This window comes from Dendrobates tinctorius, unplaced genomic scaffold (genome assembly GCF_039654945.1).
Source record: "Dendrobates tinctorius isolate UK_male_01 unplaced genomic scaffold, ASM3965494v1 ptg000102l, whole genome shotgun sequence".
In the NCBI taxonomy this organism is placed as follows: Eukaryota; Metazoa; Chordata; class Amphibia; order Anura; family Dendrobatidae; genus Dendrobates; species Dendrobates tinctorius.
Window position 1 is genome coordinate 31268252 of NW_027361770.1, and position 16152 is coordinate 31284403.

Consider the following 16152-nt stretch of genomic DNA (forward strand, 5'->3'; position numbering starts at 1 on the left):
TTTTCAGCAAACATTATGTGAATACTGCACTCTAATGCAGTCTGTAATGCAAAGTTTCATATTCCTTTTTTTCCAGGTGTCAGCTTTGTTTAAAGATGGAACAATAGGTGGGAACATTAATGTTGTTATCATTGGTCTTATTTTACTGGAAGATGAACAGGTAAGATTGATATTTTCTAGCTATTCACAAACCTTATAGAACAGCTAGATTTATGGCACGTGATCGTGGCGGATATATGGAGCTGGCTCAGGAACTCGGCACACACATTAAAGGAACTCACAAAAGAAAAAATAGAATGGCATTAAGAAACAGACTACTTACTGGTGGAGTGGGTGGACTCTGAGTCAGCAACACTTTGCAAGGTGAAAGCACGGTAGTGAAGGTGCTTGCTTAAAGAAGCACACATGAGGCAATCCAAAAAATAAGGAAAAACGCAGCACACTCCGTTTACCATATCATAAAAAACCTAAGTCCTTTATTTCAGAAAAGCATACAAGGTTTGTGAGGGCAGGATAAGTGCAGGCATGCAGGCAAGAAACAGGACTATGGCCGTTCGCGTTAAACACGCCGCTTCCACGGGTCCAGATGATCTTATAGCTATATAGCTATATAGTTATAGCTCTTGGATGAATGTGGAGTAAAAAAATGAAAGCATGAACACATGAGATTTCCCAGTCTTGAAAGGGTTTAACCAAAAAAGAATAAAATAAGCAATCAGAACGTGACCATTGCAGCAGCATTCATGTACCATACTACTGGCATCCTCACACATGGTGACAGAATGCACAATGGCAGTAAAAAGGCACATGACCAGGGAAAAGAGGTACATTGTTTTATACAATTTTTCTGTTTTTGAACATATTTTCAAACTTGTATAAAGTAAACACTTTAAACTTTTTGCCATGTCAAAACGTCTAATAATAAGGTAAGTCAATGACCAATTACAAAATGATACATAGATTAAAAACTCTGGTAGAATGTATCTTTCAATTATCTACAGGACATGCTTTTTGTTCTAGGTACTTGTGCCAAATATATGAATGGACTATTATGTGCATTGCCAATTTTCACCCAACAGCTATTTTTCATAATTTATCAAAACTAAGAGATCAGGAGATGTGTAAACTTTATTGTGAAGGAAACATCTGCTGTTGCTTTTGTTCCTAGCCAATTTTTGATGTGTTGATTGCAAGAGCTGTCAAGAAAAGACATGGCTTGATCAGTAGAAGCAACATAGCACAGTTCATATCACTGTTGTGATACCACTGGACTTAATGGATGATTTGCGTTAATTTTAATACTTGTTGTTGGTAGAAATCTTGCTAATATTTTGTAGAGTTTTATATATGCAAATTCATGGTTATGTGCATGAAGTAGATACAGTGATCTGTTGAGGCTGTTACTATACACAGAAGTGTATCTATATATATACAGTCATATGTAAAAGTTTGGGCACCCCTATTAATGTTAACCTTTTTTCTTTATAACAATTTTGGTTTTTGCAACAGGTATTTCAGTTTCATATATCTAATAACTGATGGACTCAGTTATATTTCTGGATTCAAATGAGGTTTATTGTACTAACAGAAAATGTGCAATCTGCATTTAAACAAAATTTGACCGGTGCAAAAGTATGGGCACCCTTATCATTTTCTTGATTTGAACACTCCTAACTACTTTTTACTGACTTCCTGAAGCACTAAATTGGTTTTGTAACCTCATTGAGCTTTGAACTTCATAGCCAGGTGTATCAAATCATGAGAAAAGGTATTTAAAGTGGCCACTTGCAAGTAGTTCTCCTATTTGATTCTCCTATGAAGAGTGGCATCATGGGCTCATCAAAACAACTCTCAAATGATCTGAAAACAAAGATTATTCAACATAGCTTTTCAGGGGAAGGATACAAAAAGTTGTCTCAGAGATTTAACCAGTCAGTTTCCACTGTGAGGAACATAGTAAGGAAATGGAAGAACACAGGTACAGTTCTTGTTAAGCCCAGAAGTGGCAGGCCAAGAAAAATATCAGAAGGACAGAGAAGAAGAATGGTGAGAACAGTCAAGGACAATCCACAGACCACCTCCAAAGACCGGCAGCATCATCTTGCTGCAGATGGTGTCACTGTGCATCGGTCAACAATACAGCGCATGCATAACGCCTTTTTGTATGACCAAACAACTCAATCTTTGTTTCATCAGTTCACAGGACCTTCTTCCAAAATGTAACTGGCTTGTCCAAATGTGCTTTTGCATACCTCAGGTGACTCTGTTTGTGGTGTGCTTGCAGAAAAGGCTTCTTTCGCATCACTCTCCCATACAGCTTCTCCTTGTGCGAAGTGCGCTTGTATTGTTGACCGATGCACAGTGACACCATCTGCAGCAAGATGATGCTGCAGGTCTTTGGAGGTGGTCTGTGGATTGTCCTTGACTGTTCTCACCATTCTTCTTCTCTGCCTTTCTGATATTTTTCTTGGCCTGCCACTTCTGGGCTTAACAAGAACTGTACCTGTGTTCTTCCATTTCCTTACTATGTTCCAAAGCTATGTTGAATAATAATAATACCTTTTCTCATGATTTGATACACCTGGCTATGAAGTTCAAAGCTCAATGAGGTTACAAAACCAATTTAGTGCTTCAGGAAGTCAGTAAAAAGTAGTTAGGAGTGTTCAAATCAAGAAAATGATAAGGGTGCCCATACTTTTGCACCGGTCAAATTTTGTTTAAATGCAGATTGCACATTTTCTGTTAGTACAATAAACCTCATTTGAATCCAGAAATATAACTGAGTCCATCAGTTATTAGATATATGAAACTGAAATACCTGTTGCAAAAACCAAAATTGTTATAAAGAAAAAAGGTTAACATTAATAGGGGTGCCCAAACTTTTACATATGACTGTATATATATATATATATATATATATACATATATATATACATATATATATATATATAAACGCCTTATCGTGTCTGTCTGTAACCGAAATCGCGGGCCGCTGATTGGTCGCGGCCACCAGGCCCCCGCCAGGCCGCAACCAATCAGCGACAGGCGCAGCTGTTTGTAATAGTAAGCTGCGCCTGCCGCTGATTGGTCGCTGCTTTGCGGCTTAGACCGCTGATGACGTCACTCTCGCGATAGCGAGAAAGAAGACCGACATCATCAGCGGTCTAAGCCGCAAAGCATTACTGGGAACGCGAGGCCGGGCGCATGGAAAGAAGACAGGAGGCCGTCTGAAGGTGAGAATAACTTTTTTTTATTTTTTAATATTATTTTTGTACAGGGCCGCGGCAGTGATTGGTCACGGCTACAGGGCCACGTTGCTGATTGGTCGCGGACAGAGGGCCGCGACGCTGATTGGTCGCAGCTACACAGAAAGGGGGGTGAGGGGACCATGCCTACCAGGAAAGGGGGGTGAGGGGACCATGTATACCAGGATTGGGGGGGTGAGTGGACCATGCATACCAAGAAAGGGGGGTGAGGGGACCATGCATACCACGAAAGGGCGGTGAGGGGACCATGCATACCAAGAAAGGGGGGTCAGGGGACCATGCATACCAGGAAAGGGGGGTGAGGACCATGCATATCAGGATTGGGGGTGAGGGGACCATGCATACCAGGATTGGGGGGTGAGAGGACCATGCATACCAGGACTAGGGGGTGAGGGGACCATGCATATCAGGAAAGGGGGGTGAGGGGACCATGTATACCCCGAAAGGGGGGTAAGAGGACCATGCATACCAGGAAAGAGAGGTGAGAGGACCATGCATACCAGGATTGGGGGGTGAGAGGACCATGCATTCCAGGATTGGGGGTCAGGGGACCATGCATACCAGGATAGGGGGTTGAGGGGTAGCATGCATATCAGGATTGGGGGTGAGAGAACCATACATATCAGGATTGGGGGTGAGAGAACCATACATATCAGGATTGAGGGGTGCATTATTGCATTATTATTAAATCTTCAAAAATAAACTGCATATATATTCTAGAATACCCGATGCGCTAGAATCGGGCCACCATCTAGTATTATTATAAAGTGTTGGTTAGTCATGTCTATCAGTGAAGGCATTCAGACCTGTAGAGACTTTAGGAAGCTCTATTTTTAATCTTTTGTGGCCAGAAATGTCTTTGACCTGACTGGGATGGCTGAACTAGACAGCTTTGTTATTATTTTTAACTTTCAGATATCCTTCTTCATGTTCAGACAGTCAGAGACAGTTTAATTATTTTCCATTTAAGCTTTGACAAAACAGCTAGACTTTGGCCAATTTCCAGTAAGCTAAAAAAAAAGTATCTTTTGATCAGACACCTGTGGTAACTTTAATTAATGCAATTTTCTCAAAAATCACTCAGTTAAGAATTTAAGGTATGCTTATTAGAATAAAAAAAAACCCTACCCATACCTTTTCTCGCTGAGAAGTCTCTATTCTTATAGACTGCAGAATTTTACTGGTGTTGTGTAAATGAGACCTAACAAAGCAAAATTACCATATGTCAGTTTTTTTTCTCTTGAATGAGAAAAACTGACCTATTATTTCAATCAGTGTTTGGCTTGAGTTTCATCCTATTTATCTCGCATGTGGAAAAATAAAAAGAAAAATTTCCCCATTTCTATTCTGACAGTCCATGAAATTTGGATTGTCATCCAAATGTGACTTGCATTGTTGATTTTGATCTCACCATCAGATCAAAATCGGGCATGTTTTTGCAATCGTGAAAAATCATGATTGACCCCAAAGACTATGACAGGTACAAGTGCTATCTGTCAAAAACATGGATAGGTCATAAGTGAAAATATGATCAGCCCTTAGACTAATATATGATCGTCAGCACTAGAAATAGTCAGAAGGTGACCCTATAAAACAAATATATAATTCATATTGTTTTCAAGTTGGAGAATCTTAGAAATGCAGGCTGCTTTTTCAGGCTTGTCTAAAAATAAGTTGATAGCCTTTCAATAAAAAAAACATACTTACCTGCAGCCATAATGGTAATCTGTATGTAAATACCATTTTAAGCATGTGCAGATGTTTAATTGTGGAAGTGCGGCTGCTGGGAAAATATTAAGCTATATTCTCCTAGCAGCCGCTCACTTTTTAATATGCTTTTCTTACCTGTCCTAATTTTATTGTCATTTTTTTTGTAATTGGGTATATGACTGACTACTTATTTTACAGTGGCAAAATGTATTGATTAAAAAAGAAAAAATGAATTTTCAATTTTGTGTTTTAGCTCCAATGTTAGAGGCAGTGTGATTAGTATTGTATGAGCATGGACAGTAACTGTAGATCAGTCCAGTATATTTTATATTACACATTTGCGAAATTATTTCACAATATGAATGAAAAATGTTAATTGTAAAATGGTGTCTAACATACTTTTTATAATTGTGCTTTGTGTTGCCACCAAGGTAATATTTGCTATTTTCTTTAAACCCACATATAAAAATATCACGTATTGAAATTTGTAAATTGGCATCATTTACCAAGAAGGAGAAACCCTCAAAAAATCTAAAAGTAATATGTGCCTCTATTTCAGCCTGGTCTTGTAATTAACCATCACGCTGACCATACACTAAGCAGCTTCTGCCAGTGGCAGTCTGGCCTAATGGGAAAAGATGGCAGTCGGCATGATCATGCCATTCTACTTACTGGTTTGGATATATGCTCCTGGAAGAATGAACCTTGTGACACGTTAGGTAGGGTTCCATATTCATATTTTATTTATTTCAGAAATTGCTCACAAAGCATGCCACAGTCTTTTTTTTCTTTTATTTTCCTTGTTGTAAAGTAACTTCTAGATCAGATATATCAATCATTTGTTGATCCACAATTTTCTTTAGCCTCTTAAGTCTGCAGCCTTCGGGTAACCTTTTAGGGTGAGCGCACACGTAAGCGTTTTTTAGCGTTTTTACCGGCAAAAACGCTTGAGAAACTCTTACAATAAGAATCCCATTCATTTTAATGAATTCTGCACTTTTTGTGCATATTGATGTGTTTTTTTTTCTGCTACATGATGTTTATACTGGCAGTGGAAATATCAGCACATAAGACAGTATGAGATGAGGATCCAACTATACTGTATATATCATATATGGACAAATTACTTTATTTCTGGTTTTACAGGATTTGCTCCAATTAGTGGTATGTGCAGTAAATATCGGAGCTGCACTATTAATGAAGACACTGGGCTAGGCCTCGCTTTTACCATCGCTCATGAATCTGGTCACAAGTAAGTTCTATTTTCATTAATCTTCTGTATTTTGATTATATAGAACAATGGTTAGTTATTTAAAATCTGACCTCTTCATACTTATGTAAATGATTAACCCCTTTCTGACAACAGATGTAATAATCCATCCATGTGATCTGGGTCTATCTGACAAGGGACGAATTATTACTTCTGACTGATCGCCCAAGCACACTGGTGGTGTGTGGGCAATCGCTGCCAGGTGTCAGCTGATTCTGACACCTGGCACTAAGTGCCAGGAGCAGTTACGCATCGCTCCCGGCACTTTAACCCCCAAAATACTGCGATTGAGCGAGATTGTAGCATTTCGGGAGCTGGCAGAGGGCTAACAGCCCCTCTGCCTTTGGATCGGAGGCCCCGCAGAATGACGCGGGGACCCAATCATTGCCATGATGACTCCATGTCGTCATGACCACATTCAGGTCACCAGAGCTCGGAAACTTGCTGTTCATGTGCAGTACATGATCAGCAAGTTTCTCTGTCAGTGCATAGCTGACAGTTTCTACAGCATGCTGTGGAAGCGATCAGCCTGCAAAAAATGATAGTCCCATAGTGGGACTAAGTAAAAAAGTAAAAAAAAAAAAAAAAGTAATTTTTTAAATAATTGTAAAAATATTTTTAAAAAATCAAGATATTGTATCTTTAAATAAATATTTGACTGAAGAAAAAATATATAAACAATAAAAGTACACATATTTGTTATCTTCTAGGCCCTCTTCTCTTCTCTTTGAATATTGCCCCTATTGGTCAAACAATTAGTAGCTTTGGTTTCCAGTACCATCTCTATGCTTATGACACTCAATTATACTCTTCTCCTGATATCTTGATTCCGAGCTTTCATTCACCCCCCACATCAGATCACTGGCTCACTCTTGTTATCTGCACCTCAAACATATTTCTAGAATTTGACCCTTTCTTACTTTCGATTCATATTTCTCACCAATCATCCAATCGTTACACCGATGCCTCTACCTTGTGCCAGTCATTACACTGATTACCCATCCACTCCAGAATCCAGTACAAACTTATTACCCTCACCCACATAACACTCCATGGCTCAGCACCACCCTACATCTCCTTCCTTGTCTCAGTCTACCATCCTACCCGTGCCCTCCATTCTGCCAATCACCTGAGGTTAACATCCTCAATAATCAGAACCTCCCACTCCTGTCTCCAAGACTTTTCACGTGCTGCGCCAACTATTTGGAATGCACTACCCAGGTTAATGCGATTAATCCCCAATCCCCACAGTTTTAGGCGTGTCCTTAAATCACATTTGTTCAGACTGGCTTACCTTCTCAACGCATTAACCTAACTATCCCTGTGTTGCCTGTTCGAAATCTTTTACCATAACCAGGTTCCTCGCATCATGTTCTCAGATGCTTCATGCATTTAATAGCCCTCCGTGTCTGTATTGTTACATACTTAAGCTGATTCATTACATGAACACTCGATTCTTACACTTTGGCTAGTCCGAACAACGAAAGCAATTGTTACCATCTACCTTCCGTGTCTCCCCTTTTCCTCATAGATTGTAAGCTTGCGAGCAGGCCTTCATTCCTCTTGGTATCTGTTTTGATCTATGTGTCTATTGTTATGCTGTAATGTCTATTGTCTGTAGAAGTCCCCTCTAAAATGTAAAGTGCTGAGGAATATGTCGGCACTATAGAAATAAATTATTATTTATTATCTTCGCTTTCGCAATGACCCGACCTATAAAACGGCCCCACTAGTTAACCCCTTTATTGAATACCATAAAAAAATAAAAAAAAAGGCAAAAAGCAATGCTTTATCATCATACTGCAGAACAAAAAGTGGAATAAAACGCGATAAAAAAATGGATATAGACATGGTACCGCTGAAATTGTCATCTTGTCTCACAAAAAACAAGCCACCATACAGCTCCATCAGCGAAAAAATTAAAAAGTTATAGCTCTCAGAATAAAGCAATGAAAAAATAATTATTTTGTCTATAAAATAGTTTGTATTGTGTAAAAGCGCCAACACATAAAAAAAGATATATATGAGGTATCGCTGTAATCGTACTGAGACAAAGAATAAAATTTCCTTATCATTTTATCACACAATGGCATACCCCCCAAAAAAAAAAAAATCCTGAACTGCTGGTTTTTGTTCAATTTGTCTCCCAAAAATCTGAGCAGAAAGTGATCCAAAAATGTTGTGTGTCCGAAAATGGTACCAATAAAAACGTCAACTCGTCCCGCAAAACACAACCCATTATATGACTCTGACCAAAATATGGAATAATTATGGCTCTCAAAATATGATGATGCAAAAACTATTTTTTTACAATAAAATGTGTCTTTTAGTGCGTGAAAGAAGCCAAACATAAAAACCCGATATAAATCTGGTATCACTGTAATCGCACCGACCCGAAGAATAAAGTCGTCTAATCATTTATACCGCATGAGGAACAGCATAAAAAATAAATAAAACCAAATCTTCACCTGCTGTTGATTTTTTCATTCTGTCTCCCAAATATGGCAGTATGACTCGGCACACATTTATCCTGTGCCCCTCGCTAAGCGCATGCATCAGGGTTGTTGTGTTAATCTTTGAAATACTTAATTCAGATGGAACCTCTAGCAGAAGATTCCCTATAATGAGGCAGATGGAGGCACTGTGGATGCTGTATGACCTTTGATTCGGGGGTGTCAGTCTTTTTAAGATTGCGTAAAATTACCATCAGCCACAGCTGTGTGCAATTCTGAAAAAAAGGATATTGCTGATCAAAAGCCAGACGAAGTCCAGAGTAACTCTGCTGCCTCATTATAGTGAATGGATCACTCGGGGTTTCATCTGAATCACGTCACCCAGAGATTTCGATAGAAACCACAAAGTAAGTGGTCAGCGTAGAGCGCAGGATAAAAGTGATCCCAAACATTATGTAAATTTTTCCTAATAAAATCTTCAACTCAATCCACACAAAAAGCAAGTCCCCACTCAGATCTTTCATCTGTTAATGGAAATATAGGGGCTCCTCACCCGCCAAAAGGAATTCATCAAATTCTGCGCTCTCAAATACAAATTCCCCCTCCCTTCTGAGCCCCACAGTGTACCTAAACCACAAATTGCGTCCATGTTTGGCATAACAGAAGAGAGCCAACCTAACTTACAGATGCATGCCTCCAGAAGCACAGGCTGGGCATAACGTACTGGTCACTGCAGCATACTGGTCACTACAATGGCAGTTTGCAATTTTCACTCGGCAACATTCATTGCTGTTTGTTTCTGTAATATACCCATGGAGTCAAAATTGTTACAACAATCTACACCTGTAGATAAATTCCTTAAGGGGTATAGTTTCTAAAATGGGGTCACTTGAGAGGGGATTCTGCTGTTCTAGCAATTAGAGGTTCTGTGCATGGAGTCTACAGACTGTTGTAGGTAAATGTGCGCTCCAGGAGGCAAATTAGAGAACCGTTCCTCAAGAGTCTCTCCGTATGGCTAAGCAGTACTGTACAGTCATATATGGGTATTGCTACATTCAGTAGAAATTGTGGGACAAATTTTGGTGCCATTTTTACCCATTTCTTGTGTGAAAATATAAAATCTGGGGCTAAAACAAAATTTTGGTGGCAAAAATGTAGTGTATTTTCTTCACTGCCTAATGGTATAAAATTCTGTGAAACACCCATGGTGTCAATATAATCACCGCACCCCTAGATAAATTCATTGAGAGGTGTAGTTTGTAAAATGGGGTCACATATGGGGAGTTCTGCTGTTCTGGCACCTCATGGGCTCTCCCAGTGGCTCATGGTGTAGTAATCGCAGGTACGCGGGATGCAGTGATGAGGCGGGAGATGGGAGGAACTTTAAGATGTAACATATATATATATGCCTATAGGAGCTCTCTCGAGCAACCAAACAAGTTAACAGCAGTTATCCTCGCACAGGGATCAACACAAGAATACACTGGTAACATAAACACGACTAACCCGCAAAGACCGGTCACTATAGGGCCACGTCACTATAGGGCCGTGGTATGGCCGACTACGGGTCCAGAATGTTAACTACAATGTGTCACTTATCCTCTCTGACGTCCGGTAGAGCGATGGTCGATGATGCTTCAGCGTATCAGCCGCCGGGCCCAGCGGACGCGGATTTGGCGGACACTTCGGGCATTCCTACTCCCCAGTGAAGTGGGGGCACAGCAGGCCCCTGAAGAGTTCCTCTGCGTCGCACCTCCCGGCAAAGGTGGGACGGCGTTGCCCGGGGTCCAGACGGCGTAGTCCGCAGCCGCTGGAGTGGAGCGGTGGCGGCCATGGGCGGCAGCGGACAGGCCGCACCCGCGGGGTGGAGTCGGGCGTCAGCTGCAGTGGGCGGGAGCAGTCGGGCCGCACCCGCGGGGTGGAGTCGAGTTTCGGCTGCCGCGGGCAAGAGGGGTCGGGCCACACCCGCAGGGTGGAGTCGGGCGGTGGCGGACGCGGGTAGCAATGGACAGGTCACACCCGTGGGGCGGAGCCGGGCAGTGTCTCTCCGTTGGACGGCTTGGTGCTGTCTCCCTTCTGTTAGCATTGAGTCTCCCTTCAGTCTCTCCTGTCGCTGCTCTGCTCTCCTTGCTCTGGTTCTGGCTCTCGCTCTGGCTCTCTGGCACCCTCTAGCTTCCTCTCTTCTTCTCTCCTGCTGCGTTGACTGACTCCTGCTGGCGTCCTCAGCACCTCTTATAGTAGCTCCTCCCCCAACCTTTCTAGAAGTCTCTGCGGTCCGTTCCCCAATTGTGTCCCCCGGAAACAGTCTCCCTATTAACCTTTTTGATGGCCCCCTTGGTTCCGGCCTTGATACACAGAGGGGACTCCTCCTCCTACAATGGCACCTGCAATGAATGGCTCATTGCCTTCTGAGCTTTGCACTGTGCCTGAAAAAATTTTCCTGATTATTTGTAGGGTATTGGCACCCTCAGGAAAAAATGGACCTCAGTTTGTTGTAAAAAAAAAATTCCTATTAGCTCTTAGAAAAATTAAAAAATTGGGGCTAAAACGACATTTTAGTGGTAAAAATGACATTTATTCTTTCTTCACCGCTCAGTGGTATAAAATTTTGTGAGGCACATGTGGTGTCAATATGATCACTGCACCCCTAGATGACGTCATTGGGGAGTGTACTTTGTAAAATAAGTTCACATAAAAGGGGGTTTCTGTTGTTCTGGCACTTCAGAGGCTCTGCCAATGTTACATGGCACCCTCAAACCGTTCCAGCAAAATTTGAACTCCAATATGGCGCCTTTTCCCTTCTGAGCTTTGCACTGTGCTTCAAAAGTAGTATTTCCCCACATATGGGATATCGGCGTACTCAGGAGAAATAGCACTAATTGTGTGGTGCAATTTCTCCTATTACACTTTTGAAAATGCAAAATTTGGGGCCAAAATATCATTTTTGTGAGGAAAATGAGAATTTATTATTTTCAATGTTATAAACTTCTGTGAAGCACCTGGGGGTCTCAAGGTGCTCACCACGCATCAAAATGCATTCCTTTTTGGCGTCTTGTTTCCAAAATTGGGTCTCTAGTGTGGGATTTCCACTGTTTAGGCACATAAGGGGCTCTCCAAATGGGATATGACATCCGATAATGATTCCAGGAAATTTTACATTCAAAAAGTCAAATGACACTTCTTCCCTTTGGAGCCCTGCCATGCGCCATAACAGTAGTTTTCTCCCTCATATTGGGTATCGGCGTACTCAGGAGAAATTGAACAACAATCTGTCACAATTGTATGGTGCAATCTCCCCTATTATCCTTACGAAAATGCAATATTTTGTTCTAAAAATATATTTGTGGAAAAAATTTGATTTTTTTTATTTGTACTGCTCAATGTTACAAACTTCTGTGAAGCATCTGAGGGTTCAATGTGCTCACCAGATCTAGATCAGGTCCCTGAGGGGCCTATTTTCCAAAATGGTGTCACTTCTGGGTGATTTTCATTGTTTAGGCACATCAGGGGCTCGCCAAATGTGACATGGCGTTCACCAATTGTTCCAGCAAATTTTGCATTCAAAAAGTCAAATGGCACTCCTTCCCTTCTGAGCGCTGCTGTGTGCCCAAATTCCATATGATTTTCTCCCTCATATGGGGTATCGTCATGCTTAGGAGAAATTACTCAACAAATTTTGGCATCCACTTTTTTCTGTTACCCTTGTCAAAATAAAAAAAAATAAATCTGAAGTAAATTTTTAGTGAACAAAGTTAAATGTTCATTTATTTTTTTTTTTTCAAAAAATTCCTGTGCCTGTGAAGCACCTTGAGGTGTGCCGTTTTTAGAATGGTGTCACTTTTGGACTTTTGGGTATCTTCTATCATATAGACCCCTTAACGTGACTTAATGTGGTCAATAAAAAAAAAAAAAAAAGTTTTGTAAATTTTGCTGGAAAAATCGCTTGTCAAATTTTAACTCTTATAACTTCCTAACATAAAAAAGTTTATTTCCAAAATTGTGCACATGTAAAGTAGACATGTGAGAAATGTTATTTATTAACTATTTTGTGTGACATATTTCTGTGATTTATAAAAAAGAGCATGAGAAGTTGGAAACTTGCAAAATTTTCAACATTTTCGCCAAATTTCCATTTTTTTTTCATAAATAAACAGAAGTCATATCAAAGAAATTTTACCACTATCATGAAGTACAATATACCACCACGATCCATTGAAGTGTTCCAGGGTTATTACCTCATGAAATAACAGTGGTCAGAATTTTAAAAATTGGCCCGGTTATTAACGTGCAAACCAGCTTCGGGTGTAAAGGGGTTAAAGGAGTCTGTTGCCCCCAAAACACAGTTCAAACTGTGCACACACTCACATGAGTAACTTAGCATGTGTGCATGCAGCTCTTTTCTCTGCTGCGGTCACACCCTGCTCAGTTTAGTGAAGGCATCAGCTTTCTCCTGAAATAATGCTTTGGACAAGATAACACTGTCCATGACCAGAAGAGGCAAAATATCCAAATTCAAGGAGCAGAACAATGCAATGAAGCTGCTTCGCCACACCAAAGGTGCACCATGCTCCATAATTAGGAAAAAAAACATTTCTTGCATAACAGACAAATTTAAGCCATAAAAGGGTTTGTGTAGGGGCTTCATGCTTAGTCAAAATTTAGCTTTGGAGGTGAACAACTCTCTTTAAATTTAGTGTGCTTCTGCTCATTTATACATGTATAAAATACTAACTCTCTTCTTTGTATGGCAAATATGTGAAATATCTTATTCATATAATTACTATATCACAATTTTATTTTTCTGTTTGTATTCAGTTTCGGAATGATCCATGATGGAGAAGGAAATATGTGTAAGAAGTCTGAAGGCAATATAATGTCACCAACACTGGCAGGACATAATGGGGTCTTCTCTTGGTCGGCCTGTAGCCGACAGTATTTGTACAAGTTTTTAAGGTATTGTAGTTAAATAAGAAAAAAGTTATACATGATGATTGCACATGGCATAACAAGATTGTCTGCCATCCTTGATGCTAATGAAGACATTCTATTAGGCTGGAGTCACACTAGTGTATAAAAAATCGCTCTGATGTTGATCCAGAAAAGTAGGATGAGTGTTGTGCTAGTACAATGCAATTTTTCTCAACAAGCATCCATATGACATGCGCATGCAATCCATTTTTAGCATGATCTTTTACATACTGTAATTCTCTAGGTAATTTAAAGCTAGTTTTCAAACTAATAAAGCAATCTTCTATATGGAAAGAATATATAACTACAATAGATAGATAAAATAGATATACTGTAGACATATAATTTCACAAGAAACCCTACATATAATAAACTTTCACCCTTTAGTGAAGTTCATATGACACTAAGGGGGGTATAGCAGGGCCGGCTCCAGGTTTTTGAGGGCCCCGGGCGAAAGTCTCAGTGGCCCCCCCTTTAACACATACCACGATTCAGGCCGTGTGGCATCTGTGGTGCCAGCCAAAAACAGACTTGTCTCCGTGTGGATCACACGGACACTCATGTGATCCACACGAACACACGGTTGTGGCAAAACACATTCATATGAAAGAGGCTATTGATTAGTAGTGTACGTATTAAAGAAAGATGAGAAAGAAAGAACAGATTGAGAGAACAGAAAGAGAGAAAGAAAGAACAGAGAGAAAGAAAGAAAGAAGGCAAAGAAAGGACAGAGAGAGAGAGAAAGAACAGAGAGAGAAAGAAAGATTAGAGAAAGAAAGAAAGAGGGGAAAGAAAGACAAAGAAATAAAGAAAGAACAGAGTGAAATAAAGAACAGAGAGAAACAGAAAGAAAGAGGGGAAAGAAAGAACAGAGAGAAAGAAAGAAAGAGGGAAAAGAAAGAACAGAGAGGGGGAAAGAAAGAAAGAACAGAGAGAAAGAAAGAGTGGACAGAAAAAAAGAACAGAGAGAGAAAGAAAGAGGGAAATAAGAACAGAGAGGGAGAGAGAATGAAAGAGGGGAAATAAATAAAGAAAGAACAGAGAAAGAAAAAACAGAGAGAGAAAGAAAGAGTGGACAGAAAAAAAGAACAGAGAGAGAGAAAAAAAGAAAGAGGGGAAAGAAAGAACAGAGGGGTAGAAAGAAAGAGGGGAAGGAACAGAGAGAAAAAAAGAACAGAGAAAAAGGGGAAAGAAAGAAAGAACAGAGAGAGAGAAAGAAAGAGGTGAAAGAGCAGAGAGAGAGAGGAAAGAAAGAACAGAGAAAGAAAAAACAGAGAGAAAGAGAAAGAAAGAAGGGAAAGAAAGAAAGAACAGAGAGAAAGAAAGGAGAAAGAAAGAAAGAGCAGAGAGAGAAAGAGAGGGGAAAGAAAGAAAAAGAACAGCGAGAAAGAAAGAGTGGACAAAAAAAAAGAACAGACAGAGAAAGAAAGAAAGAGGTAAAAAAGAACAGAGAGGGAGAGAGAAAGAAAGATGGGAAAGAAATAAAGAAAGAACAGAGAAATTAAGAAGAGAGAGAGAAAGAAAGAGTGAACAGAAAAAACAACAGAGAGAGAAAAAAGAAAGAGGGGAAAGAAAGACGGAAAAGAGTGGTAGAGAGAAAGAAAGAGGGGAAGAAACAGAGAGAGAAAGAAAGGGGAAAGAAAGAAAGAACAGAGAGAAATAAAGAAAGAAAGGTAAGAAAGAAAGAACAGAGAGAGAGAAAGAAAGATGGGAAAGAAAGAACAGAGAGAGAGAGAAAGAGAAACACATTGTACACACACTGCTCCGCACACCTCATACACACACGGTTCCGGTTTGTATGCCTCGTACACACACGGCTCCGCTTCGTACACCTTGTATACAGACGGCTTCACTCCGTACACCCCGTAAACATCTGGCTCTGCTCTGCTCCGTAAACACACGGCTCCGTTCCGTACACCTCGGACACACACAGCTCCACTTCGTACACACACGGCTCCGCTCCGTACACCTTGTACACACACAGCTCCGGGCTCCGCCCCGTACACCTCGTACACACGCGGCTCCGCTCCGTACACCTCGTACACACGCGGCTCCGCTCCGTACACCTCGTACACATGCGGCTCCGCTCCGTACACCTCGTACACACGCGGCTCCGCTCTGTACACCTCGTACACACGCGGCTCCAGGCTCCGCACTGTACACCTGGTACACACGCGGCTCTGCTACGCACACATCGTACACACACGGCTCCGCTCCGCACACCTCGTACACACGTGGCTACACTCCATACACCTCGCACACACACGACTATGCTCCGGTACACCTTGTACACATGCGACTCTGCTCCATGCACCTCGTACACACACGGCTCTGCTTCGTACACACACAGCTCTGCTCCGTACACTCACAGCTCTGCTACATCCCCCCAGTAAACCCCTCCTGACCCCACACATAAACTTCCCTCATCCAGCACCATGACGACCACCAGCACTGCAGCGTCCTGCATACACTGAGGCCCCTGATC

General features: G+C 41.0%; 1 protein-coding gene across 1 annotated transcript in view; it reads left to right on the plus strand.

Moving 5' to 3' along the window:
• The window catches only part of ADAMTS16 (ADAM metallopeptidase with thrombospondin type 1 motif 16), a 491484-nt gene that overhangs the window by 219774 nt on the left and 255558 nt on the right, over window positions 1-16152 (plus strand). The window contains exons 6-9 of the mRNA XM_073587783.1: window positions 77-160; window positions 5536-5695; window positions 6123-6228; window positions 13515-13652. Coding sequence (XP_073443884.1) covers window positions 77-160; window positions 5536-5695; window positions 6123-6228; window positions 13515-13652 — 488 coding nt within the window. The remainder of the gene's footprint in view (window positions 1-76; window positions 161-5535; window positions 5696-6122; window positions 6229-13514; window positions 13653-16152) is intronic.